This window comes from Atheta coriaria, unplaced genomic scaffold (genome assembly GCF_025399875.1).
Source record: "Atheta coriaria isolate IRGN ID8LTWV9N9 unplaced genomic scaffold, Caltech_Dcor_3.1 hic_scaffold_4_pilon, whole genome shotgun sequence".
Taxonomy (NCBI): domain Eukaryota; kingdom Metazoa; phylum Arthropoda; class Insecta; order Coleoptera; family Staphylinidae; genus Dalotia; species Dalotia coriaria.
In genome coordinates, this window is record NW_027045446.1 from 10599148 (window position 1) to 10625964 (window position 26817).

Here is a 26817-nt window from a genome sequence, read left to right on the forward strand (position 1 = left end):
TGACGTAAACCAAGATAGATTCTGTGCGAGTTCGCGGAATGGAACACCAGAAACTTAAACATAATTTAGTCAATTTTAGTTCAAAAATCCTGGTTTTAGGCGTGCTTACAATACGACTTGATTAAATATGCCACATTTGCAAATGTAGTAACAAAAACCGCAAAGTTGTAAATTAAGTTAATCACTTTAGACCATCCATCGTTAGTGGGCCAATAAAATCTAGTGGCAAGCTCATAAGCAAGAAAGTCTTCCTTTTTAAACCACATTTTCTCTTGGTGTGAACGAAAATGTACGCAGCAGAAGGTACACATTTACATATTTATGATAATTATCATAATGGTATGGCTACCATGCAGATAAAGATGTTTAATAATGTAATAATTAGCTATATAAAATATGAAATTCTCTACTGATAAGTGATAGTGATACTAGGTATATTAGATTTTGATTTGTAGTTCATAACGAGGCTTTCTTGTTAGATTAGGCTTCTGATAGAAGTACATTTGTTGTTTTGGGAACAATTTCTCTTTCTTTTTGTTTTACTTTATTTTTATTATGAGTAAAACCCTCTCTATTGCTATTTACTTAATATCTGTAATTAACTAAAGAATTCTGGTAGCATTTCCTAATCGGACTTTTTCAAATTTAAGCTTTTCTAGATAAAGGTCTGTTAATTTGAATTCTTTCCAGGTAATGTGCAGGTAACGGACCGCTAAAACGCATGTGGTGCGCATATGTATGTATAATTTGTGGTTTATATATAACCTCAATAAATTTATACATGCAGTTGATTTGGTTCAGTCTTTTAAGAATAATATTATTAATAATATAAGTAATTAGAAAAATATTAGTTATGAATACTGTATTTACGAATATTTTAAAACCCTTCTTAGTGAAGTCATATTCACTAAGGCACCTTAGAAATGTAAAAGATCCTGGAATTAGAAGAAGAGCAGCAATCATTCAGCAAAACCTCGAAAGTGATGATAATTTGGAAGAGTTAGAAGCTGATTTCTTTGATCTGAGCAAATCACACAAACAACACGAGCGAGAAGTGGAAGCCTCCAGAGAACTGCATAAGTATCATATTGTTAAACAGAAATATTTCAAAGAAAAACTGCCCAATTTCTTAACATGGGCTGATAAACAACAAATACAATATTTACACAGCAGTAATCCTGAGGAATGGACTGTGGAGAGGCTGTCTGAAGGATTTCCGGCATTACCAGATATCATTTCAGTAAGATACAAATATAAATTAGCATTATTTTAAATAGTTTTATTAATAACTTAATTTTTATACATAGAAAATTATAAAGAATAAATGGGTGCCAAAGAACGCGAATCGTGTAAAAAAACACGATGAGGCTGTTCAACAAAACTGGCATCTTTTCAAAAAGGAGAAGGAGAAGCTCAAGTTACCTGCAGATGTAATAGCACATCTGAGGAAGTTTACATCTAGGGATTTAAACTTAAATCCGGATTTAAGTGAATTGCAAGTTGAGGATGTTTCAAAACGCGAATTGGTCAAGAAGGGCGGTGAGTTCTCGAATATTATACAAAGTTATGAAGCGCTTAAAATGAAAAACATAGACAAACAAATTTCTAAACAAAATTACTTCTGGGTACTAATCAAACATCAATTGTTGAAAGTAACACACAACTTGTTAATACTCAACAAGATGACATTAATCTAAAAAGCAAAAAATGGACAAAAGTAATGACTCATGATCAGTTAGAGAAGCAATTGTCACATGGTAAATCATTATCACCTAAAAGTGAAAGTGATTTAGTTATAAAATCAAATGAAGGTGAAGAGACGCCAGAAACCAAAGAAATCACTTTACAACCTGAAGAATTAAACTTTAACGTAACTAAATTCAAATCCCCTGAACAACAATTTAATTTATATAAACCAAAACGCGATTATTTAAATCTGATGTATCCTCAAAGGATTAACATCCCTGCTGCAAAACGTAAACGCGGATACACTTACAAATTAAATGACTGTTTCTATGACTCAGATGGTACGTTTTTGTACAGGGTTCCTGGCATGTTATAAAAAAAAACGCAATAAATAGTCATAATTTAATTACGATTGAACATTATTTGTATATTTAAAAAATGACTAGATCGAAGCGATGAATGTAGCCTGCGATGCTGATATTTTCACTTTTCACATTGTTCGGTCAGTGAGAACCATGGAACAGGCAACCAATGAAACAAAGTAAAGCATGGTTCGCCTCAAATCGCACGTATTCATTTCCATTTTCTCAAGCAATCCGTAAATATCCATCAATACTGTTGCTGTACTCGACTTTTAGATTCAGTTTCCATTACGTTCTTGCGTTGTTCTTACGTCAATTTAAAAAATATTTACACATATATAACAATAGGCCAACTCTACACGAATAATGCAGTCAAGCCCGTGTCTATCATTGCAAGCCAATGCCTTGTATCCACGAGCTGAGGTCTGTCGTGTCCACGCAATCCACAACTATCTCCTGGGGCTCTTGCGTGGATAAAAGCAATTTGGCGGACATGCGTCCCGTTAAGTAAGCGCCATGTACTGTCGAATAGAAATTACTGTGGGTGTGTTCGCCAGCAAACAATAATACAGGCTGGAAGAATAAAAATTCATCATAAATAATGTTCATCATTTGAATAGTAAGTGCACTTACTTTGTCTTGTGTGTCTTTGGTATAAAGTGGTTGTGCGATGCATTCAATATCGATTTGTGATGCACCGACTGCAATTGCCGTGTAGGAGCCTTTTGTGTAAGGCTGACTGTACCAACTTGTACTGAAATAATGAATTATTTTATTCTTAGCGTAAAATCACAGCATTTTAGAAAAAATCGCTTACCATACACAGGTTTTTGGTTTAGGAATAAAAGGATCGTTTAAAAACTTCCTCAAAATGCTCGTACATGTCTCAGCAACTAAATCCGAAGGCAAGGTTTCCATGTACTCAGCTTCCTTGCCAGAAATCCAACCGACCAACAAAGTATCCGAAACTTTAGCAAACGAATAGATCTTTTTAAACCATGTCGCTTGATAGTTTCCCTTCTCGGTGCCTTCATCCTTGCTGTCATCCCACAGTAACAACACTTCGGTGATATTAGGATTCAGAAATGGTCGTTCATACTCAAGAATAATTTTATCCACGGTGCCAAAGAGCAGCCGGTCGATTGCTTCGAGCTTATAATCAGGCAAAGGCGGTTGAAATATTGTATCAGCTTTGTGCTTTAATACTCCCAGCGGCATCGTGCATATCACATGATCAGCGAAGAATTTCTTTCCGTTCTCGCAGGTCACTTCCACCTCCTGTTTGACGTCTTTTTCTAAGCTGGATTCACGACTTGACGACTCCTCAATGACAGTGCGATCGGAATCATCCGATTCGTCGCCATTTGACTCGACATTGCCGTTTTTATTCCACTGGATCAACGTGACTGCATGTCTTAAGTAAATCGATGATTTGTCTATATCTTTACTTACTGGTTCTAATATAGAACTGTATCCCTGTGGTAATACAATATTCCCACCTTGCAGCTCTGTATAACTGCCAATTTCCAGCAGGTCTATCTCAGACATGTTATCACAACCAGATATACAAGTTTCCCTCTTGAGGAGGCATTCAAAGATGAGTTGTCTTAAGTGTCTATCACTGTTGTCTTTAATTGAATCTAAGTAGAGTTGAACCTCAAGGCGGATGTGATCGCCCACACTGTCGATCCCATCAGGGGGCAAATACTGCGTGACGTAATACTCTTCACAGCGCCGCAGGAAGCAGAGATATGCCTCGTAAATCTCGTGTAGTACGTTGAAAGGTACTTGCTTGCCTGCTTCAGTTGCAGCGACGACTTTATGTGGTTTAGGACACTGAAGGATGTCGACGAGGCCGTGCTCCATCGCTAGTTCATAGACAGGGTTGCCGAGGATGCCGTGAATCCAGTTGGCGCCCAACTCAACGCGTTCGTTGGTCATTGCAATTTGAACGATGCGCCCGCCTAGTCGGTTACGCGCCTCGAGTAACTTGAAGTCTGTGAAACCGTTTTTCGTGAGGTGGTAAGCTGCGGATAGACCGGCCATGCCGCCGCCAATGATTAGAACTTTGGAACGATTTTCAGTCTCACTCGGGGTTTCGTTTTCTGTTGGTATTGGTCCATGATCTTCGCAATTGCTCATGTTTTTGCAAGAGCACAAACTTCAAGGAAGTTATCCACTGTTGATTACATGAGTGTTTGGCGCTCAGCTGCTCCGTGACATCAATTCTACCTTAATTTCGACCTTGCGGGGACCTTGTATTGTGAGTTGCCTATCAAATTACACCTGAAATGCAAAACTCTTACAAGTTTACTTTTATATAGTTCTTTAATAACAAAAATTATAAATTTAGTCATTTTATATAGATCATAATATAAAATGTACTTTTCTCTAAAACTCAAGCTTTTCTGAGTGGATGTAAATTGTCAACTAGGGTACGAATTTTTAAATACTATAAAATAATTTCAAATGATATATTCATATTGCTTGGAACATTTTAACAAAATTAATTATTGAATTAATCACTCATATCTTCATTCTCTTCCATATCTACTTCTTCATCCGTAGATATTTCCGGTTGATCAGCCTCTTCAAGACATTTCTCACAAGCACACAAGAACAAATAATTTTCTTTCAAATTCTTCTGCCTCGAATGTCGCGAGCGTTCCAACGTACATTCATCCAAATAGCTGATACAAATCTCATCACCCTCCTCAATATCTTTCAAAGCAACCAGAGACAATCTATTATTATTATGCACAAACGTCGGTTCCGCATTCGGGTTGCAACTGTGATTGCATGTACTTTGAAGTGAATACAGAGCAACTCCCTCGTTATTCAAGAAAACACCAGCGTGCGCATCCATAGCATCATACAAATCATCAATCAGTTTATCCAGTTTGCACTTGTCTTCATCGCTTACCGACAAAACCATTACATTGTGCGCCCAGCGACTGATAGCACTTGTACCTACACCTTGCCCGTTCGTTCCAATGAGCGCCAGCATAGATCTATATCCGTCAGGTGTTAATAACTGCTCCACTCCCTCATTGGGAACAGCGTTCCTAGTCATTTCACATAAAGTGTCAATTCCAGATTCAAATTTCTCTGCAAACATTTTGTGCACAAATTGGTCCTCTTCATTTGTATGCTTGTGGACAAACTTTAGAAATGATTGAAGAGTTTCATCTTTTGTTGGAGATTGCTGAATCATTGCAATGATTCTTGGGATCAACATAACTGTACTTGTTTCTGGAGGGTAATGGCACTGCTTCCAGAATTCATTCAAGATTTGTAGTGGATGTTTTTCACCCTCACCTTGGCAGCATAAAGTCTGGTGATACTGCTTGAAAGCTGTTTGTTGGCATTCTGGACTACAGTAATTGATGCCACATGATGGACATGCAGTGATTGTAGTTTTGTTGGTCTCACAACATTCTGGATGTGGAAGAACTATATTTGGCTTGGCGGAGAGACGACGGACGTTTTCTTCTGCTGTTTCCAATGGCCTAAAAGTTTAATGCAACTTATTTATCATTTTTAAAATTATTTCCTTATTTTCTTACCTTAAACAATGATCACACGCGTTATATCCATAAGCAGCATTCCATGAAAACTGCGCAGATACAAGCGGATTTTCTTCAAATATTGTTTCACCAGATTTTATTTGTCGCTTGGCAAACAAACCGTTGCCTTTGCTGGGATCAATATGTCTTATTTCCACGCTCATTTTCGATGATTTATAAGATTTAATTCGTTCTTCACCTTTTACATGTGCGTAGAGACCAGCCACATGGAGCGACGGAGTTTAATTTCTCTAACCTTCAAATTAATTTTTATAATTCTTTATTTTTACATGATTATGAATTATAATTTTCTTTTAAGTTTACAGGTAGTGGCGAAACATGTTTAACAAAATTAGCACATTTTGTGTCTCAAAACCGTGAGAAAACTTGCGCTTTAAAGGAGGAAGTAGAAAAACATAATTTTTATTTTGAAAAATCATTTTATCCCAAAAACTAAATATATACCAAACCAAAATTATAATATAAATGATGCATAAAGTACAATTTCCTAGAAATTTTTTAGTATATTAATATATCGAACTTGTCATCCAAAATTATTAATAAATCTAGGTCTTTTTCTTATGCGACTTTTTCAAAATTCAAGTTGACAACACTGGACTACCTGCCGACGCAAGTCTAGTCTAGCTCTGGTGCTCGTGTGCGTTGCACGCGTTTATCGTAACTTTGTCCGTGATTTCCCCGGTTATCGTTCCTTCATCCACTCGCGAATGAGAAAACCCCGCCTGAGCTGATCTATCAACCTGAAGGTAAAGAATTCTTCAACTTATTATTGCCCTAAGCCATAAAATATTTACTTGTTGCGTTCGCGGAGCACATACTTATAGAATTGTTGCATGTATTGTTAGGAGACATTCACTCTGTTTTTTTTTGTTATCGTTGTTTTGTTGGTGCATTCAGGTCACCTCGTATCTTAAGGTGTTGCTTTGATAACTCGAGGTTTGTTTTATAGTGAATATATATAGTTTAAAATAGTTGAAATGTGTCTTATAGCGTTTCTAAATCCGAATTTTCATCACACGTGAAGTTCCGGAAAACCGCCCTGAGAAGTTTGTCATTTTTAACATTTTCAAAACCCTTCCTAATTAACTTTTGTGATTATCTCACAAATTGACCCCCAAAATTGCATTTTTATGTTCGAAGGACTGATTTTTGATGGTTTTAGGGATTTTGCTCCTGAGTTTGACATTGTGGATGGACCATTCTGACATCAGAATGTAAGTATTAAATTTCTTTATTATTTGCCTAAATAACTTTTGTGATTATCTCACAAAGTGACTCCCAAAATTGCATTTTTATGTTCGAAGGACTGATTTTTGATGGTTTTAGGGATTTTGCATCTGAGTCTGACATCGTAGAAGAACCATTCTTGCATCAGTTTGTAAGTATTTAATTTCTTTATCATTTGCCTAAATAACTTTTGTAATTATCTCACAAATTGACCCCCAAAATTGCATTTTTATGTTCGAAGGATTGATTTTTTATGGTTTTAGGGATTTTGCATCTGAGTCTGATGTCGTAGAAGAACCATTCTTGCATCAGTTTGTAAGTATTTAATTTCTTTATCATTTTCCTAATTAACTCTTGTGAATATTTCACAAATTAACCTTTAAAATTGCATTTTTATGTTCGAAAGACTAATTTTTGCTTGTTTTAGGGATTTTGCACCTGAGTTTGACATCGTAGAAGCACCATTCTTGCATCAGATTGTAAGTATTTAATTTCTTTATCATTTTCCTAATTAACTCTTGTGATTATCTCACAAATTAACCCTTAAAATTGCATTTTTATGTTCAACAGACTAATTTTTGCTTGTTTTAGGGATTTTGCACCTGAGTCTGACATCGTAGAAGGACCATTCTTGCATCAGATTAAATTTCATTATCTTAAATAACTTATGTGATTATTACACAAATTGACTCCCAAAATGTATGCTTGTGTGTTTTCTTTAATAAAGAATATTTTTAAGTTTTCCTAATTATAATTATTTCTCTTATTTCTACCTGATCACATATTTACCGATTCCTTAAACCATTTATTTTGAAAAGTGCATGCTAGTGCCATCTATCAATGAGAAACAACAACAACCGAAGTTTTAAGCTTCGGCCCGTCGCCACCAGAGGCAGCACATTACTAGTTGCCGCGAAAACTTTATCAGCCTCCTCAACTTTCTGCGATCCTAATATTCAATCTTTATTTTGTCGACTCTGAGAGGCAAAATGACACAAAATTTGGACTCGAAACAGTCGAAACTCGACTTTTGGTATTCGGATCGCAGAAAGTGAGAGGAGGCTGATAAAGTTTCGGCGGTAACTAGTAGAGGCGGGTAAAATTAATGTTTAAAAATCTTTTTCATCAAGTGCAGCTTCTGTATATTCGGAATTTTTAAATTCTGTGTTCGGATTCTGTAAGCAAAAATTCTATATCGACTTTTATGTAATTACTTTCTTAACATTGATCGTTTAGGCCCTATTTGCATGTTTTTAATTAATTGATTTCTCTTTTTTATGTTGGAAATTAAATATTGGAATTTTTAAATTCTGATTTCGGATTCTGATAAACAATTTAATTCTATATCAATTATTCTAGTAACTTTTTTTGCTAACGTTAACCGTTTAGGCCCTATTAGCAATTTTAATGAAACATGTGCATGCCGTCGGAATAGTTAAATTTAAAAGATTAAATATTAATTATCTCGACAACTAAAAGGACTAGAAAAAAAAGAACTACATATTCTTGATCCTTGAAAAAATCCTACAAGATGGTATCCTAATTAAAAAATTATGAAAATGGCACAAAAAATTTTTAAAGATTTCTCTTTTTTATGTTAAAAATTAAATATTAGAATTTTTAAATTCTGATTTCGGATTCTGATAGACAATTTAATTCTATATCAATTATTATAGTAAAATCTTTGGCTAGCATTAACGGTTTAGGCCCTATTTGCAATTTTATAGAAAAAATTGAATATGTACCGAAACAAATTAAAATAATACATATAATAATCTGGCGGGAACTGTCTGTCCACTTTCTGCGTTCCTAATACTACAGACTGATGAGCAGCAACATTTCAGCAAATTTCTCGACAAATTATGTCGAGAAATCCATTGAAATTGGTAACAAAATTCTTTTGAATATTAGGATCGCAGAAAGTGCAGAAGGCTGAATCTCCAGCAATCTTGAATAGCGGCATAGTTTAGTTACTCGTGGATAGATGACACTAGTGATACCATTTTTAAATTAATATTGATACAAAATAAAATTGATTTTGAACTATTTTCCATAACTAGCAGCGACATTTCCATTAAAGTTTAAGGGATTTATGAATTAATTAAAGGAGTAACGATGTTGCGAGCTATGTTCCCCGTTTGGAACAAATAAAACAATAAAAATTTATAGTTAAAAATATAAAACAACAATTTTATTAAAACATGAAGAATATACACAGCCAACTCATTTTCTAAATATGTACAGCATTATTAACAATATGAAAACAGGGTAATAATATGCAATTACATAATGCTCTTTTTATAACTTTTAACAAAATAAACAAAAATGATATCAATAACAGCATCCAAATGTTGTAAATTCATTCAATCGTATTTGGAATCATCATCAACACCGGCAATCCAATCTTCAATTTCTTGGACACTATAAACCAGAATAAATAACAGAATAGTAAAGAATAAAATATTATAAATTGCCAAAATATAACATACGTTCTTGAAACTTTTGTCCAGTTGACACATCCGTCTTCAGTAATCAAAACGTCCACCAGTACCACGGAACTTCTCCAGTTGATCCTTATCCTTGGCCATCTCAGGATAAGCTAATGCTTCATCCAACAACTGGAAAATATTTATGTAAATGAAATATACATATACATAAATTAAATTAATTTTTCTTACAGGATCCATAAAGACTCCCATTTAGGGCACCGAGCGCAGGTAGCGGTAGAAGTGACTCCCATTCAAGGCCCTTCAAGGCACCGTACAAAGGTAGCGGTAGAAGGGTACGGCGAATACTGAAAAAAAGAAACGTAAGTTAATATAACTTGCATAAGTATGCACACAGAATACGACCAAATATCACCATATTTGTTCAATAATGTACTACGGCGCACAAACACAACTTACAATATCATTCGCGTTACGGAATTTTCTTGCAACAAATTTCAATACACGGGCATACAGAATTATAATCTACATCTGGGAAAATTATTCCGTCCTTACTGTGAGGCCGCGTTCGCGAGCAATACTAAAAAAACTACAATTCCTACCGCAACGAGTACTACAGCGCACACACACGACTTTCAATATAATTCGCGTTACGGAATTTTATTGCAATAAATTTCAATACAGGGAGATACAGAATTAAATTCTACATCTGGGAAAATTGTTCCGTCCTTACTGCGAGACCGCGTTCGCGTGCAATACTAAAAAACTACAATTCCTAGTGCCACGAGTACATCGGCGCACACACACAACTTTCAATATAATTCGCGTTACAGAATTTTTCGAAATAAATTTTGATACAAAGAAATACAGAATTAAATTTTACATCTGGAAAAATTATTTCGACCTAACTGTGAGACCGCGTTCGCGTATAATACTAAAAAAACTACAATTCCTAGCACAACGAGTACTACGGTGCACACACACAACTTTCAATATAATTTGCATTACGGAATTTTCTTGCAATAAATTTCAATACAGGAGAATACAGAATTAAATTCTACATCCGGGAAAATTATTTCGTCTTTACGGTGAAACCGCGTTCGCGTGCAATACTAAGAAAACTACAATTCCTAGCGCAACGAGTACTACGGCGCACACATACAACTTTCAATATAATTCGCGTCACGGAATTTTCTCGCAATAAATTTTAATACAGAGAAATACAAAATTAAATATTACATCTGGGAAAGTTATTTCGACCTAACTGAGAGACCGCGTTCGCGTGTAATACTGAGAAAACTACAATTCCTAGCGCAACGAGTACTACGGCGCACACAAACAACTTTCAATATCATTCGCTTTACGGAATTATTACACAATAAATTTAAATTCAGGGTGATTACGAATTAAATTCTGCATCGGGCAATTTATCCCAGTTGACTCTCCCCTCTCATCAGCTATAGAGGTAGGTAGTACGTGATAAATAGAAAATTTGTTTATAAACAGCAAATATAAATTTGTCCGAAAAATATAATTGAATTATAAACTTACCAGTGTACAGTTTATTGAACTGGCAGGGCCAACGAGTGCTGTAACTAAACGAAAACATAAATTAAAACAGAGTTTTATTGAAGCATTTATTGAAGCAAATATTTCCACAAAAGGTATCAATTTTCGAATTGCAAGAAATCAGGAAAACAGATACTATCCTAAACTAAAGGAGATAAATAGGAACGAATCGCAGCGTCTCAATGTACGGACTATTCTCTATAAGGTCACATAGTTAACAGGGAAATCTGAGAGATGAAATTGCTTTGAAATTGCTTGATACTTTTTTTCGACGATTTTAAAAAATTCATATCCCTTAAACAAAAAGAGATAGCTACCAACGAATGGTTGATTATGAAAGAATGGAAAATTGTCTATCAGATAAAAATATAAAATAATTATATTTCCTACAGTAAAAGGTCGAAAAACGCGACTAAAAGTGCTAAAAAGTGACATTTTGCAATTTTTGTCCATTTTATTCAATCGCGAATATCTCGTAAACTAAAAGAGATAATTAAGATCTGATCGCAGCGTCTTAATCTACAGACCAATCTCTATCAGATAGGCTATTTAAAGTGGAAATCTGAGAGATGAAATTTTAAGTCTTAAGAAAAAATTGCCAAGGGGGGGTGCTTGATACTTTTTTTCGACGATTTTCAAAAATTCATATCTCTTAAACTAAAAGAGATAGCTACCAACGAATTGTTGATTATGAAAGATTGGAAGATTCTCTATCAGATAAAAATATAAAATAATTATATTTCCTACAGTAAAAGGTCGAAAAACGCGACTAAAAGTGCTAAAAAGTGACATTTTGCAATTTTTGCCCATTTTATTCAATCGCGAATATCTCGTAAACTAAAAGAGATAATTAAGATCTGATCGCAGCGTCTTAATCTACAGACCAATCTCTATCAGATAGGCTATTTAAAGTGGAAATCTGAGAGATGAAATTTTAAGTCTTAAGAAAAATTGCCAAGGGGGGGTGCTTGATACTTTTTTTCGACGATTTTCAAAAATTCATATCTCTTAAACTAAAAGAGATAGCTACTAACGAATTGTTGATTATGAAAGATTGGAAGATTCTCTATCAGACAAAAATATAAAATAATTATATTTCCTACAGTAAAAGGTCGAAAAACGCGACTAAAAGTGCTAAAAAGTGACATTTTGCAATTTTTGCCCATTTTATTCAATCGCGAATATCTCGTAAACTAAAAGAGATAATTAAGATCTGATCGCAGCGTCTTAATCTACGGACCAATCTCTATCAGATAGGATAGTTAAAAGTGGAAATCTGAGAGATGAAATTTTAAGTCTTAAGAAAAAATTGCCAAGGGGGGGTGCTTGATACTTTTTTTCGACGATTTTCAAAAATTCATATCTCTTAAACTAAAAGAGATAGCTACCAACGAATTGTTGATTATGAAAGATTGGAAGATTCTCTATCAGACAAAAATATAAAATAATTATATTTCCTACAGTAAAAGGTCGAAAAACGCGACTAAAAGTGCTAAAAAGTGACATTTTGCAATTTTTGCCCATTTTATTCAATCGCGAATATCTCGTAAACTAAAAGAGATAAATAAGATCTGATCGCAGCGTCTTAATCTACGGACCAATCTCTATCAGATAGGATAGTTAAAAGGGAAATCTGAGAGATAAAATTTTAAGTCTTAAGAAAAAATTGCCAAGGGGGGGTGCTTGATACTTTTTTTCGACGATTTTCAAAAATTCATATCTCTTAAACTAAAAGAGATAGCTACTAACGAATTGTTGATTATGAAAGATTGGAAGATTCTCTATCAGATAAAAATATAAAATAATTATATTTCCTACAGTAAAAGGTCGAAAAACGCGACTAAAAGTGCTAAAAAGTGACATTTTGCAATTTTTGCCCATTTTATTCAATCGCGAATATCTCGTAAACTAAAAGAGATAATTAAGATCTGATCGCAGCGTCTTAATCTACGGACCAATCTCTATCAGATAGGATAGTTAAAGTGGAAATCTGAGAGATGAAATTTTAAGTCTTAAGAAAAAATTGCCAAGGGGGGGTGCTTGATACTTTTTTTCGACGATTTTCAAAAATTCATATCTCTTAAACTAAAAGAGATAGCTACCAACGAATTGTTGATTATGAAAGATTGGAAGATTCTCTATCAGATAAAAATATAAAATAATTATATTTCCTACAGTAAAAGGTCGAAAAACGCGACTAAAAGTGCTAAAAAGTGACATTTTGCAATTTTTGCCCATTTTATTCAATCGCGAATATCTCGTAAACTAAAAGAGATAATTAAGATCTGATCGCAGCGTCTTAATCTACGGACCAATCTCTATCAGATAGGCTATTTAAAGTGGAAATCTGAGAGATGAAATTTTAAGTCTTAAGAAAAAATTGCCAAGGGGGGGTGCTTGATACTTTTTTTCGACGATTTTCAAAAATTCATATCTCTTAAACTAAAAGAGATAGCTACCAACGAATTGTTGATTATGAAAGATTGGAAGATTCTCTATCAGATAAAAATATAAAATAATTATATTTCCTACAGTAAAAGGTCGAAAAACGCGACTAAAAGTGCTAAAAAGTGACATTTTGCAATTTTTGCCCATTTTATTCAATCGCGAATATCTCGTAAACTAAAAGAGATAATTAAGATCTGATCGCAGCGTCTTAATCTACGGACCAATCTCTATCAGATAGGATAGTTAAAGTGGAAATCTGAGAGATGAAATTTTAAGTCTTAAGAAAAAATTGCCAAGGGGGGGTGCTTGATACTTTTTTTCGACGATTTTCAAAAATTCATATCTCTTAAACTAAAAGAGATAGCTACCAACGAATTGTTGATTATGAAAGATTGGAAGATTCTCTATCAGATAAAAATATAAAATAATTATATTTCCTACAGTAAAAGGTCGAAAAACGCGACTAAAAGTGCTAAAAAGTGACATTTTGCAATTTTTGCCCATTTTATTCAATCGCGAATATCTCGTAAACTAAAAGAGATAATTAAGATCTGATCGCAGCGTCTTAATCTACAGACCAATCTCTATCAGATAGGCTATTTAAAGTGGAAATCTGAGAGATGAAATTTTAAGTCTTAAGAAAAAATTGCCAAGGGGGGGTGCTTGATACTTTTTTTCGACGATTTTCAAAAATTCATATCTCTTAAACTAAAAGAGATAGCTACCAACGAATTGTTGATTATGAAAGATTGGAAGATTCTCTATCAGACAAAAATATAAAATAATTATATTTCCTACAGTAAAAGGTCGAAAAACGCGACTAAAAGTGCTAAAAAGTGACATTTTGCAATTTTTGCCCATTTTATTCAATCGCGAATATCTCGTAAACTAAAAGAGATAATTAAGATCTGATCGCAGCGTCTTAATCTACGGACCAATCTCTATCAGATAGGATAGTTAAAAGGGAAATCTGAGAGATGAAATTTTAAGTCTTAAGAAAAAATTGCCAAGGGGGGGTGCTTGATACTTTTTTTCGACGATTTTCAAAAATTCATATCTCTTAAACTAAAAGAGATAGCTACCAACGAATTGTTGATTATGAAAGATTGGAAGATTCTCTATCAGATAAAAATATAAAATAATTATATTTCCTACAGTAAAAGGTCGAAAAACGCGACTAAAAGTGCTAAAAAGTGACATTTTGCAATTTTTGCCCATTTTATTCAATCGCGAATATCTCGTAAACTAAAAGAGATAATTAAGATCTGATCGCAGCGTCTTAATCTACAGACCAATCTCTATCAGATAGGCTATTTAAAGTGGAAATCTGAGAGATGAAATTTTAAGTCTTAAGAAAAAATTGCCAAGGGGGGGTGCTTGATACTTTTTTTCGACGATTTTCAAAAATTCATATCTCTTAAACTAAAAGAGATAGCTACTAACGAATTGTTGATTATGAAAGATTGGAAGATTCTCTATCAGACAAAAATATAAAATAATTATATTTCCTACAGTAAAAGGTCGAAAAACGCGACTAAAAGTGCTAAAAAGTGACATTTTGCAATTTTTGCCCATTTTATTCAATCGCGAATATCTCGTAAACTAAAAGAGATAATTAAGATCTGATCGCAGCGTCTTAATCTACAGACCAATCTCTATCAGATAGGCTATTTAAAGTGGAAATCTGAGAGATGAAATTTTAAGTCTTAAGAAAAAATTGCCAAGGGGGGGTGCTTGATACTTTTTTTCGACGATTTTCAAAAATTCATATCTCTTAAACTAAAAGAGATAGCTACTAACGAATTGTTGATTATGAAAGATTGGAAGATTCTCTATCAGACAAAAATATAAAATAATTATATTTCCTACAGTAAAAGGTCGAAAAACGCGACTAAAAGTGCTAAAAAGTGACATTTTGCAATTTTTGCCCATTTTATTCAATCGCGAATATCTCGTAAACTAAAAGAGATAATTAAGATCTGATCGCAGCGTCTTAATCTACGGACCAATCTCTATCAGATAGGATAGTTAAATGGGAAATCTGAGAGATGAAATTTTAAGTCTTAAGAAAAAATTGCCAAGGGGGGGTGCTTGATACTTTTTTTCGACGATTTTCAAAAATTCATATCTCTTAAACTAAAAGAGATAGCTACCAACGAATTGTTGATTATGAAAGATTGGAAGATTCTCTATCAGATAAAAATATAAAATAATTATATTTCCTACAGTAAAAGGTCGAAAAACGCGACTAAAAGTGCTAAAAAGTGACATTTTGCAATTTTTGCCCATTTTATTCAATCGCGAATATCTCGTAAACTAAAAGAGATAATTAAGATCTGATCGCAGCGTCTTAATCTACAGACCAATCTCTATCAGATAGGCTATTTAAAGTGGAAATCTGAGAGATGAAATTTTAAGTCTTAAGAAAAAATTGCCAAGGGGGGGTGCTTGATACTTTTTTTCGACGATTTTCAAAAATTCATATCTCTTAAACTAAAAGAGATAGCTACTAACGAATTGTTGATTATGAAAGATTGGAAGATTCTCTATCAGACAAAAATATAAAATAATTATATTTCCTACAGTAAAAGGTCGAAAAACGCGACTAAAAGTGCTAAAAAGTGACATTTTGCAATTTTTGCCCATTTTATTCAATCGCGAATATCTCGTAAACTAAAAGAGATAATTAAGATCTGATCGCAGCGTCTTAATCTACGGACTATTTTCTATCAGATAGGATGGTTAAATGGGAAATATGAGAGACAAAATTTTAAGTCTTAAGAAAAAAATTGCCAAGGGGGGGTGCTTGATACTTTTTTTCGACGATTTTCAAAAATTCATATCTCTTAAACTAAAAGAGATAGCTACTAACGAATTGTTGATTATGAAAGATTGGAAGATTCTCTATCAGACAAAAATATAAAATAATTATATTTCCTACAGTAAAAGGTCGAAAAACGCGACTAAAAGTGCTAAAAAGTGACATTTTGCAATTTTTGCCCATTTTATTCAATCGCGAATATCTCGTAAACTAAAAGAGATAATTAAGATCTGATCGCAGCGTCTTAATCTACAGACCAATCTCTATCAGATAGGCTATTTAAAGTGGAAATCTGAGAGATGAAATTTTAAGTCTTAAGAAAAAATTGCCAAGGGGGGGTGCTTGATACTTTTTTTCGACGATTTTCAAAAATTCATATCTCTTAAACTAAAAGAGATAGCTACTAACGAATTGTTGATTATGAAAGATTGGAAGATTCTCTATCAGACAAAAATATAAAATAATTATATTTCCTACAGTAAAAGGTCGAAAAACGCGACTAAAAGTGCTAAAAAGTGACATTTTGCAATTTTTGCCCATTTTATTCAATCGCGAATATCTCGTAAACTAAAAGAGATAATTAAGATCTGATCGAAGCGTCTTAATCTACGGACTTTTCTCTATAAGATAGGACAGTTAAAACGGAAATCTAAGAGATGAAATTTTAAGTCTTAAGAAAAAAATTGCCAAGGGGGGGTGCTTGATACTTTTTTTCGGCGATTTTCAAAAATTCATATCTCTTAAACTAAAAGAGATAGCTACTAACGAATTGTTGATTATGAAAGATTGGAAGATTCTCTATCAGACAAAAATATAAAATAATTATATTTCCTACAGTAAAAGGTCGAAAAACGCGACTAAAAGTGCTAAAAAGTGACATTTTGCAATTTTTGCCCATTTTATTCAATCGCGAATATCTCGTAAACTAAAAGAGATAATTAAGATCTGATCGCAGCGTCTTAATCTACGGACTAATCTCTATCAGATAGGATAGTTAAAACCGCGTTGGCGTGCAATACTAAAAAACTACAATTCCTAGCGCCTCGAGTACTACAGCGCACACACACAACTTTCAATATAATTTGCGTTACGGAATTTGCTCACAATAAATTGCAATACAGGGGAATACAGAATTAAATTATACATCTGGGAAAATTATTTCTACTTTACTGTGACCCCGCGTTCGCGTGCAATACTAAAAAAAACTACAATTCCTAGCGCAACGAGTACAACGGCGCACACACGACTTTCAATATAATTTGCGTCACGAAATTTTCTCGCAATAAATTTCAATACAGAGAAATACAGAATTAAATTTTACATCTGGGAAAATTATTTCGACCTAACTGTGAGACCGCGTTCGCGTGTAATACGAAAAAACTACAATTCCTAGCGCAACGAGTACTACGGGGCACACACGACTTTCAATATCATTCGCTTTACGGAATTATTACGCAAGAAATTCAAATTCAGGGTGATTACGAATTAAATTCTGCATCGGGCAATGACCCCACCCTCTCATCAACTATACAGGTAGGTAGTACGTGATAAATAGAAAACTTGTTTATAAACAGCAAATATAATTTTGACCGAAAAATATAATTGAATTATAAACTTACCAGTGTACAGTTTATTGAACTGCCAGGGCCAACGAGTGCTGTAACTAAACGAAAACATAAATTAAAACAAAAATATTTCATACCATTGAATTATGTTATAATTCGATCTGCGCTGTTTAGTTAAAAAATTCTTACACGAGCCTGATGGAACTTACATAATGATGAGAATCGACATGGGGGCAATATATATCCGATTAATTTAGTAACCGACACCAAACACAACGCCGAGTGAAGAATGTTATCAAATCCACTATCACGTGACTTATAATACCTATACATAACAAACGCGATCAAAAACCGGCATTTGCGAACATTAAACAAATTACGAGAAAATATAAATACTCGTAAAAATACTCGTACTATAGTAGCAAAGTACAAATAAATAGTCGATTGATCTTCGAGTTTAACACAAATTTAGAATATTGAAGTCCGAATAAACGATATATGTCTCATAAACACGACTGGATTAACCAGCGACCGGCACGAAACTGGCTGCAATCTACCGACAGTGCATGCCGAAAGTGCGTAAACAACAACAGGACAGTATATGATAAGAAAGCAAGAGGTGCGCAAAGACGGCGCATCGAAGGCACGCAACCTTGTGTGCGAATTGCAATAGATGCGCAAAGACGGCGGAGCGTCGATTGCACGCGACCTTGTACACGAATTGCAATAGACACGGTACCTGTGATAAGAACTAAACTAAAATGTGCTGCACGCGACAGCGCGACGAGAATCTTACGCGTAGCATCTCGCACGGCGAATGCGATAAGAAAGTGGTTTATACACAAACGCTGATATGATTCAAAACGAATACAATTCTATGTTATGATTTTTAGTTCATACTCGTAAAGTAAGATTTGAATCATGAAATTATGATTTATGATTTGAGTTTTATTGAAGCATTTATTGAAGCAAATATTTTTGTAAAGGTATCAATTTTCTAATTGCAAGAAATCAGAAAAACAGATAGTATGAATGATAAAAATTTTACTTACACTGGTAAGTCGAACACCGCAAATCAATTGTGAGTAGATACTGAAAAAAAAAAAACAAAACATTAGTTACACAATTTCGGACAATAAGTTCCGGCGGAACCCAAAGTTTACCATAAATTTCGTCTTGTTCTCCATAATTATTTAAATTAGTATTCGTACCAGGTAACACATTGAGCCAATGAGTTGTGCAGAAGTCAAAAATGGTTCGCACAAGTCCAAAATATTACTTATAATCACACACAGTGAGTCAGGGAGTCTGCCGACCGGCGTCCGACGACAACCGATCAGAAATCCACGTGAAAATGTAATAAACACACAAAATATTGAATTCCGAAGATTACATACGCGATAAATATTTACCGAATGTCCAAACACGGCAATTAACACTAAATTCAATAAAATATAACGCGATATGCCGAATTTACAACGAGAAACACGAATACTCGACGGAGTACAGCACGTCGACTGTCACTCGCAGGAATATTTTTAGTTAAAACATGCATCGTTGCGCTACCTGAGAATACTTTATTGTACCTCCAGCAAACACAAAGCGTTTCAAAAAGTGTGGCGTACATATGAGGCAGTAAGCGCACTTAAGTGGCCGTGTTCGTGTATCACAGATCGAAATAAATTAGACTGAATTAAACTTTTTAAAAAGTATACAGCGGCATCTGTCGACTCACAAAATAATGAAATAATGACGGAAACCAGTACTGCACAATTTGTTTAGAAATCTCTGGAACCTAGCATATTTCTGTGGCGTATCGAATTGACAAGCGAAAACAATTTAAATTCAACAGCATCTTTCATTGTATTTACAACAAAAACTGCGATTTATTGCTGGGTGCTATGAAAGAAATGGGAAAATCACGAATCGATCGCCTAATTGCTTAATTACTTAGTACATCTCTTGGAGCTGGTTAAGCCTCAAACAAACAAATAAAACAAAACATGCAAAAACAATAAAATTTCTTGCATTAATATTCAAACTAGGTTCTCCGGCATTCAGTTGGCTGGCGAATTGATAAATAAATTAAGCCATGAAGCGAAAAATCTGACTAGTGGAACAAATGCTGATACTATTCAGTATTACACGCAAACTACAGTTTTCATTTGATGTTCTTAATATGCCCCTCTACGGGGCTCCCAAAAATTGCCGTAGCGGCTGGTATTTCACAGCCTCATGGCGGGGTATTGGTTAAAGTTTTCAACTAGCAATAATCGCACCTCGGATAAACCTCATTGGTTACGATATCGCCCCTGCGCAAAGCTGATGAGAAACACCAACGCAGGTGATTATGTACACGTCCACTATATTTATAAGATAAGAAGTATTCTGCGTGCCATCTATGAGCTTAGGTTACATTGTGTATTAGTATCAATTGCCATCTACCAGAGATGGATGGTATTACAAATGAAAACAGTAGATTCAGTGGCTTATCAAATCCATCAGCTGATGAACGATAAAAGTGGTTAGACGTCGTGATAATGTGATTGCCAAGGCCTTGCGTGGACGCTAGTCGCACCACCGCACGCGTTCAGCGTCTCTCGAAACACTACTCCACATTAAGCTCGTAAAACCACGTCGGATGATACGGTGTGTAAGTAAATTGTTTACTTAATATTCATTTACTTGGTTTTTTCTTGCGTTATCACACAATTAACAGTCTAACGTCGTAGTATTTAACTGATATCATTCTACTGTTTCCATTTTTCACAAATAATGAAGCAATATTTTACATTTTTATGCTATTATTTGATTTGTTTTGGTTATGGTGCCAGAAATGTGACTTAATTATACTTTTATAATCTTAATAAACAACAAGTTATTCATTTTTAGGAGAAAGTTGCTTGGAAACTGACCAACAGAAATTCTGGTGTAGACTATGGATTCACTCTCTGATATACCATCCATACCAAATTCTGGTGAGTTTTTCTGTTCAATACAAACATTTTAGATCTAATTATTTATGAATTTAGATGAGGAAGATGAACCAGATTCCAAGTGTTCACCAGTGAGTTACAAAGAGCGAAGAAGAGAAGCACACACACAGGCTGAGCAAAAAAGAAGAGATGCCATCAAGAAAGGTTATGATTCCCTTCAGGAATTGGTACCTACTTGTCAACAAAATGATATTTCAGGTAGGTTTTGCTTAAAAATGCATTTTTAAGCTAATAATTAGCCTAAAATAAATGTTTCTTTGTAAAATTATGAATTGTATGTAAATTGCTGTAGGTTACAAGCTGAGCAAAGCAACTGTGTTACAAAAATCAATAGATTATATCCAATACTTACAACAACAGAAAAAGAAACAAGAGGATGAACGAAATGCGCTCCGGAAAGAAGTAATCGCCTTAAAAATAATGCAGACCAACTATGAGCAAATTGTCAAAGCTCAGCAGACTCAACCGGGCCATGCTGAGACGCGAGTATCAGATGAGATTAAATTTTCAGTCGTAAGTCTCAATCTTATTCTCAAATAAAATACATATCTACTTAACTTTTGGTTTAAAATTTCCAGTTTCGTGTTATAATGGATCAATTATTCCTAACATTCAGCACCATATCCGTGAACAACTTCTCCGAGCTGTCCGCAGGAGTTTTCAGCTGGCTGGAGGAGTATTGCAAGCCGCAGATGCTCAAAGATACGGTTTTCCGCGTGTTGCACTTGCACAGTCAGCATGTGCAACAGAACGGCGTACAGACGACTTAAGACGTCATTACAACGCGACGATCAATTGATTTGTGTTTGTGTTTTAATGTGCGCACAAATGGTTAAGTTTAAACGTTTTATTGAATGTTGATTTCATTTCTTATTTTAATGATTGACGGTTTTACGTTGAGCGAACCTAGTTTTACTAAATAATTATATTGTCTTATCTATCTGTGTATCTAAAATTAGATATATTTTGTAAGAAATTTATGCGAAACAAAATGGTGGATAATGTGTGATAAATCACGAAATAAAATTACTACACATTGAAATATTAAGAAATATGTTTGGATTGATATTGAAAAGACAATTGTTTGGATTGAGTATGAATTTAATATTTATTCTGAGACTTACCATCAATTCCCAGCTTGCCAGATAATGAATTCACAGGAATTTTAAACAGGAAATAACGAATTAACTAACTTGGTTTGGTTTGGATGCTTCTCGACTCAAACAAACGGAAAAACAAATGACTGCAACAGTTAGTTAGTTGTTAGTTTAGCGTGTGGGAAATGGTGGCGCTGGCATCGCCCTTTCCCAACAAATATTTAAATTTCATTCGTAAATATCTTCGATAATCCTTATAATTCACCCTAAATTACTTAATAATTTGATTTAGAATGCATAGCACTAAATAAAAATTTATTACATTGCAAATTATAATAAACCAGGAATAAATTGTGGCGTTTTTTGTCGTCCAATGTTGACATACCTGCAACGTAATGCAACACTGAAATCATCAAGGAAAATCTTCAATATCGTTGATGAAATTAAACAAATTCAACTTTTATCATATAAATTATTATCTTAAGAATGTTTTTAATGCTGTTATGCCTCAAACAATTTGTTTCCTAAGCGCTTTTCAGGTAAAATGCAACAAAGAAAGTTGTAATACGCTTGCGCGTTCATAACGTTCGCTCGCTCGACTCACTCGCTGCCTATGCATACTATTGCACAAGTTCCTCCGACGAGTCTCGCACAAATCGCACAATGTTCACCGACGCAGCCATCGTCGTATAATTTTCAAGCAAACTAAGCGGCCATCTAGAGACTCTGTGCATGCTAACTTTGCGAGAATTATTCTCAACGAGCATCACGTCTAACGCTGACATTCTTACTGCTCCGATCGTGCAGCAGACGAGAGACTCTCGATCGTAAAGGTAGACGAAAGGTAGCCCGTTGCATCCCGATACGGATCGCAATTTTGGCTGCGAATGATAAAAACTCACGCAGCGTGCGAGCAGAATTTAAGCGTTGAGATAATCGACGATTGTAATTGATTTCGGGTCGATTTGGGATGCTGGGCAGCGTATAAAATATCGTGGAAAATCGTCCGATCAGTACGGGTAAGCAAGCCTTTGATTTTTTCACCTAACGCTAGCTTTTAATGATGAAACATGTCGTTTTTCATAATTAAACTTTACAGATAATTGGCCAAATAGTGTGTAACCTATAACAATTGATTTCCATTCAGGTGCCTTGTTACAATCAATGCAAAAACAAAAGAATTACAATAACTACTTGAGCAAGCACTACATTGTCTTTCACTCTTATTTTGTTGATGATAATAACGATGATAATTTATGTTGATTGTTTAATTTCCAGTTGAGTTGCTCATATTTCATTGAATCATTTGCATTGAGTGAATCCAGCTGGGAGTAGAGGCTTGAACATGGTTTCAACTCGACAAATGTCCAATGTGAATGGCAGCTGTGAGGCTGGTCCCTCTGGCTCCACCAGGACAACCAGGAATAGCGCGCTGGCCGTGTGCGTTTCACCCTCTAGAAGCTCCACGAGTTTCGATAGGAATCTGCTGGAGCTGCCACAGGAAGTCTGGGAGAAAATCTTTGGCTACCTGACTTTTAAAAACATCTGCCAGCTACGTTTGGTAAGTAATAAACGATTTTATCGTTTGTGAATCATTAGAATAGTGCTTTTGTTTATATTGAATGTTTTTGTTTGTTTTCTATTACCAGGTATGCTGCAAATTTGACTCGTACTGCGGGCAGTTGCTAAATGTGACCTTCCAACGCCTGCAAACACAAATGCTGCACCGATTCCAGGAGATCAAGGGGAAGATGCCACGACGTGAGTCAGCACGCAGAAATCACCACCTCGCTTGCGAGAGTGATATCATCGAAACGCTGCACATGCGTTTGACACTCCTGCAGATGACTTTTGGGAAGCATATTGAACGCAAGCACTGCTGCTTCTTCCCCGGTGAGATCCTCGACGAGGTTTACAACATCCTGACCTACATCAGAAACACTCCGAAGTTGAATCGTCCGTATAAAGTCACAGATGAACTGTTTGACTTGTCGACAATGGCGATGGAGTACTTCAAGGAGAAGATTGAACCAGACCTACCAGAAATCGCCTATTTTGGTGCTGACTTTTTGACAGATTACTCTGCGAGCTGTTTCCCAGCGACGACGAATAATTATCTAGCAATTGAGATGGATTCCTCGCCTTTGGGGCCGGAGGAAGGCAAGGAAACCGGCCGGAGCAGTCAAGCTGATCTTGACCAGGAGGAAGCTCCGCAGAGGAATATGGTTTCTGGAATCAGGAAAATTCGACAGGGGATGAAACGTTATAATAATCTATTGTCATCACTCAAGAGGGATTTGAGGAACTGTAAGCGAAAGACATCCGATCAACAAAAACAGATCAAAGAACAGCAGAAGTTAATAACAGAGCAATCTAAGACTGCTTTGGAGTGTACGACGCGTATGGATGAATACGATAAGAAAAACGATGAAATATCACGGAAGTTTTCGACGTTATTGCAGGAGTTGAACAAATGCAAAACGGAGCTTCAGTATTGGAGGTCCAAGTCGCCGGCGACACCTCCGTTTTGTAACGCTTGCGGAAGCAATGCTGTTCCTCCAAGTGACGACCTCCTGAATGCAAATCAATGTGATGAGTTGCCGCCTGATTTCGACCAGGTAGAAATGGCGAACGCCATTTTTAATACGCCGAATGTCGCCGCCCTGGAGCAGAACGAAGAGAACTGGGGTGATGACATGGTGACTTCACAGGTAGCCAATCAATTGGAAGAAGATCAGCAGGTTTGTAGTGAAAAGAAAACTGATGAGGCTGTGCAACCGATGGTTGTTGGAGGCGTGCAGAAAGGCGGCAAGCGGAAGCTGGAAGGTGAGACACCGGCCTCCGGCAAGAACTCAGGACGTCGGGGCAAGATGCGTAAGCGTGTTAAGCTGTAAGTTAATTAAGGCTAGGACTAGAACTAAGGATGAACACGATGGACGAGGGGAGGAATTATTAGATTACACACGTGCGACATTCAATATTCACATTTATTTTCTTGACGGTTGAAATTTTTTCTATGTTTACGTATAAAAGGGTAAAAACACATAATTATTACTGAAAATGAACAGATGACAGACTAATACACGAGAAAGGAAGTAAGTTCTCACAAGGGTTTCCTATTTTTGTGGATTTTGAGAAGAATGACAGAAAATTTTGACATTTAAGTAAGGAGATCAAAAGAAAAACGTGCAGAAATTATATAAAAAGAATCAAATCGACTAACCTCAATCTATTTTCATTTCATTGCATTGCTAGTAATTGAAGATTGAATCTGCAATTTTTTTAGATTATTTTGATTGCAGCTACAATTCTTTTATTAAAGTCAGAGAAAAAATAGAAAAAAATTATATTTATATAACTTGGAAGCAAATCTTATACACACTTAATTTTGTAATTTCAGGCAGGAAACAGTTATTATATTATAGCAGCAGGAAGACATAAAAACAAACCATTATTCTGCTCATAAAAAACTCTCAGTACTAATATTGAACACATACTAATTGTGACTCAAACCCAAAACCAACTGAATTCTTTTGAAATTTATCAGAAAATCAAAACAAATCAACTCCAGAAAAAGTTGCGCGTAGAATTACCCATTAAAGTTGATTACTTAGAAGATGGCAAAACGTTGTTAATTACCTACTAAGTGATACATTGTTAATTACGAATTGACTGCTAGATCGATTGTAATTTATGTGTGTAGTTTGTGGGCGAACGTCATTCAAGACTGATGCGGTGCTTTAAAGAGTATAAAACGTTCACTACTTTGCATACACACACACACAATTACACAATGAAACACACACACCTCACACCTGTCGGATCTCAAGGAAAGCACATGTACAAAACTAAGCTAAAACGCAATACCATGCGACACCAACATGTAAAACGAAAAGCCGCCCCTTCCCCAAAAATGTAAATTTAATGTTTGCCCGCCTGTTAATGCCGTGAAGTTGCCTCGATTCTGAATCGTTTTTTGTTTTACGTCGCTTACTGTGCATCTCATCAATATTGCAATTCGATTTTTAGTTTATTTTGCTTTAAAATAAGATTTACGATCGCACTTTTAACCCTTAGCACTCCTAGCTTAGTTCACTTTTAATTTTATGTTAGAACAATTTGTGTAAATAATTGTTTACTATAGCCATCGATTGATTGGTGCTTTGAATGTTTTGCATTTAAACGTAACGCCTGCTCGTATGAATGTGTATCGATTGTTTTAAGTACTTTTAAACGTTTGTTGTGTCACACAAACAGTTGGTCGTTTAGTTCATTGATTTAGCTCGTTCTTCAGTACCTTATCTAATGAGAAATTCAAATGAGTTTGTACATAGTTGAATATTTGAATCTACTCGATTATAGTTCATTTTGTGTTTTTTTCTTTTTGCGGAAAAATAATGGATGAAACTTACGCCATCGAGGTTTTTTCTTATCGATTGATAATCGTATACTTTAGTGTTAACACATTAACGAGTTGGGAGTTATCAGAGTTTAATTGAATTGTCATGATACTTTAAATAATTTTCGACATTAATTCTAGTTGGTAAGCGAAACAAAATGATGAAATTTGTACATAAATAGCATTAACATTATTATTACATGAACAATAAATAGATCTTTTAGAGAAACAGAAGTGAATAACAAAAGAATTAAACGTATTAAAACTGACTAAATGTGTTTTATTTACATATTGACTTGTTTCGTTTTTTGAGAAGCAGATAACACACCACCAGGGAAACAAGTAAGTGTGCAAGAAGAATATCTATTGAGTTACAGTGAAAAGTGATTGAATTTTATTCTAAAATGAAATTTTGATGTTTTATTCGCGGTTTTTCATCTCAGCTGTAGTATTTCAACAACAATTTTAAATAATTTCACAAGAACAACTTGAGAAAATACCAGAAACTGTTCTGTAACTGATAATTAAACTAATTTCTTCCATTTTTGGATTAAATCGTGTTGTGTTACTGATTTTACTTCCATTCTTGTGAGATGTTCTTGACAAAAATATT

The 26817-nt window shown here is 34.9% G+C and overlaps 5 protein-coding genes, 3 long non-coding RNA genes and 1 other non-coding gene across 14 annotated transcripts; 5 read left to right on the forward strand and 4 right to left on the reverse strand.

Moving 5' to 3' along the window:
* Window positions 1–690: 690 nt before the first annotated feature.
* LOC135790970 (uncharacterized) lies at window positions 691–2092 on the forward strand. The gene is given in 3 exon segments (XM_065301274.1): window positions 691–1240; window positions 1308–1694; window positions 1697–2092. Coding segments are annotated over 3 exon segments (1140 nt in total). The 5' UTR covers window positions 691–853; the 3' UTR covers window positions 2063–2092.
* On the reverse strand, window positions 2075–4190 carry LOC135790964 (peroxisomal N(1)-acetyl-spermine/spermidine oxidase). Its single transcript, XM_065301266.1, has 3 exons — window positions 2866–4190; window positions 2682–2802; window positions 2075–2621 (listed from the first exon to the last, which is right to left on the reverse strand). The coding sequence occupies exons 1-3, from the start codon at window positions 4188–4190 to the stop codon at window positions 2436–2438; spliced, it is 1632 nt and encodes a 543-aa protein (XP_065157338.1). The 3' UTR covers window positions 2075–2435.
* Window positions 3969–4445, forward strand: LOC135790974 (uncharacterized). Its single transcript, XR_010547881.1, has 2 exons — window positions 3969–4070; window positions 4133–4445. It is a non-coding gene; the product is annotated as an uncharacterized lncRNA (long non-coding RNA).
* Window positions 4446–4508: 63 nt separating this feature from the next.
* Smyd5 (SET and MYND domain containing, class 5) lies at window positions 4509–5885 on the reverse strand. Its single transcript, XM_065301268.1, has 2 exons — window positions 5615–5885; window positions 4509–5557 (listed from the first exon to the last, which is right to left on the reverse strand). The coding sequence occupies exons 1-2, from the start codon at window positions 5776–5778 to the stop codon at window positions 4567–4569; spliced, it is 1155 nt and encodes a 384-aa protein (XP_065157340.1). The 5' UTR covers window positions 5779–5885; the 3' UTR covers window positions 4509–4566.
* Window positions 5886–6144: 259 nt separating this feature from the next.
* LOC135790973 (uncharacterized) lies at window positions 6145–7616 on the forward strand. 2 transcript variants are annotated; one of them, XR_010547880.1, is made up of 6 exons: window positions 6145–6381; window positions 6776–6849; window positions 6962–7013; window positions 7126–7177; window positions 7290–7341; window positions 7454–7616. It is a non-coding gene; the product is annotated as an uncharacterized lncRNA (long non-coding RNA). The 2 variants fall into 2 exon arrangements; XR_010547879.1 differs by having other exon boundaries at window positions 6169–6381; window positions 6798–6849.
* Window positions 7617–9024: 1408 nt separating this feature from the next.
* LOC135790283 (uncharacterized) lies at window positions 9025–21937 on the reverse strand. Of its 4 annotated transcripts, none has more exons than XR_010547722.1 (7): window positions 21833–21937; window positions 18765–18804; window positions 17767–17810; window positions 10861–10904; window positions 9541–9656; window positions 9352–9480; window positions 9025–9283 (listed from the first exon to the last, which is right to left on the reverse strand). It is a non-coding gene; the product is annotated as an uncharacterized lncRNA (long non-coding RNA). The 4 variants fall into 4 exon arrangements; XR_010547721.1 differs by lacking the exon at window positions 21833–21937 and adding an exon at window positions 18924–19240; XR_010547723.1 differs by lacking the exon at window positions 21833–21937 and adding an exon at window positions 18876–19240.
* LOC135791445 (U4 spliceosomal RNA) lies at window positions 19896–20036 on the reverse strand. The gene has a single exon (XR_010548047.1). It is a non-coding gene; the product is annotated as a U4 spliceosomal RNA (small nuclear RNA).
* Window positions 20174–21760, forward strand: bigmax (helix-loop-helix-leucine zipper transcription factor bigmax). Of its 2 annotated transcripts, none has more exons than XM_065300466.1 (5): window positions 20174–20365; window positions 20605–20690; window positions 20745–20906; window positions 21001–21221; window positions 21287–21760. In XM_065300466.1, the coding sequence occupies exons 2-5, from the start codon at window positions 20651–20653 to the stop codon at window positions 21476–21478; spliced, it is 615 nt and encodes a 204-aa protein (XP_065156538.1). In that variant the 5' UTR covers window positions 20174–20365; window positions 20605–20650; the 3' UTR covers window positions 21479–21760. The 2 variants fall into 2 exon arrangements, with proteins under 2 accessions (XP_065156538.1, XP_065156539.1); XM_065300467.1 differs by having other exon boundaries at window positions 20174–20361.
* Window positions 21938–22414: 477 nt separating the features above from the next.
* Window positions 22415–26478, forward strand: dmpd (F-box protein dmpd). The gene is made up of 3 exons (XM_065300465.1): window positions 22415–22824; window positions 23084–23366; window positions 23455–26478. The coding sequence occupies exons 2-3, from the start codon at window positions 23151–23153 to the stop codon at window positions 24697–24699; spliced, it is 1461 nt and encodes a 486-aa protein (XP_065156537.1). The 5' UTR covers window positions 22415–22824; window positions 23084–23150; the 3' UTR covers window positions 24700–26478.
* The last annotated feature ends 339 nt before the right edge of the window (window positions 26479–26817 follow it).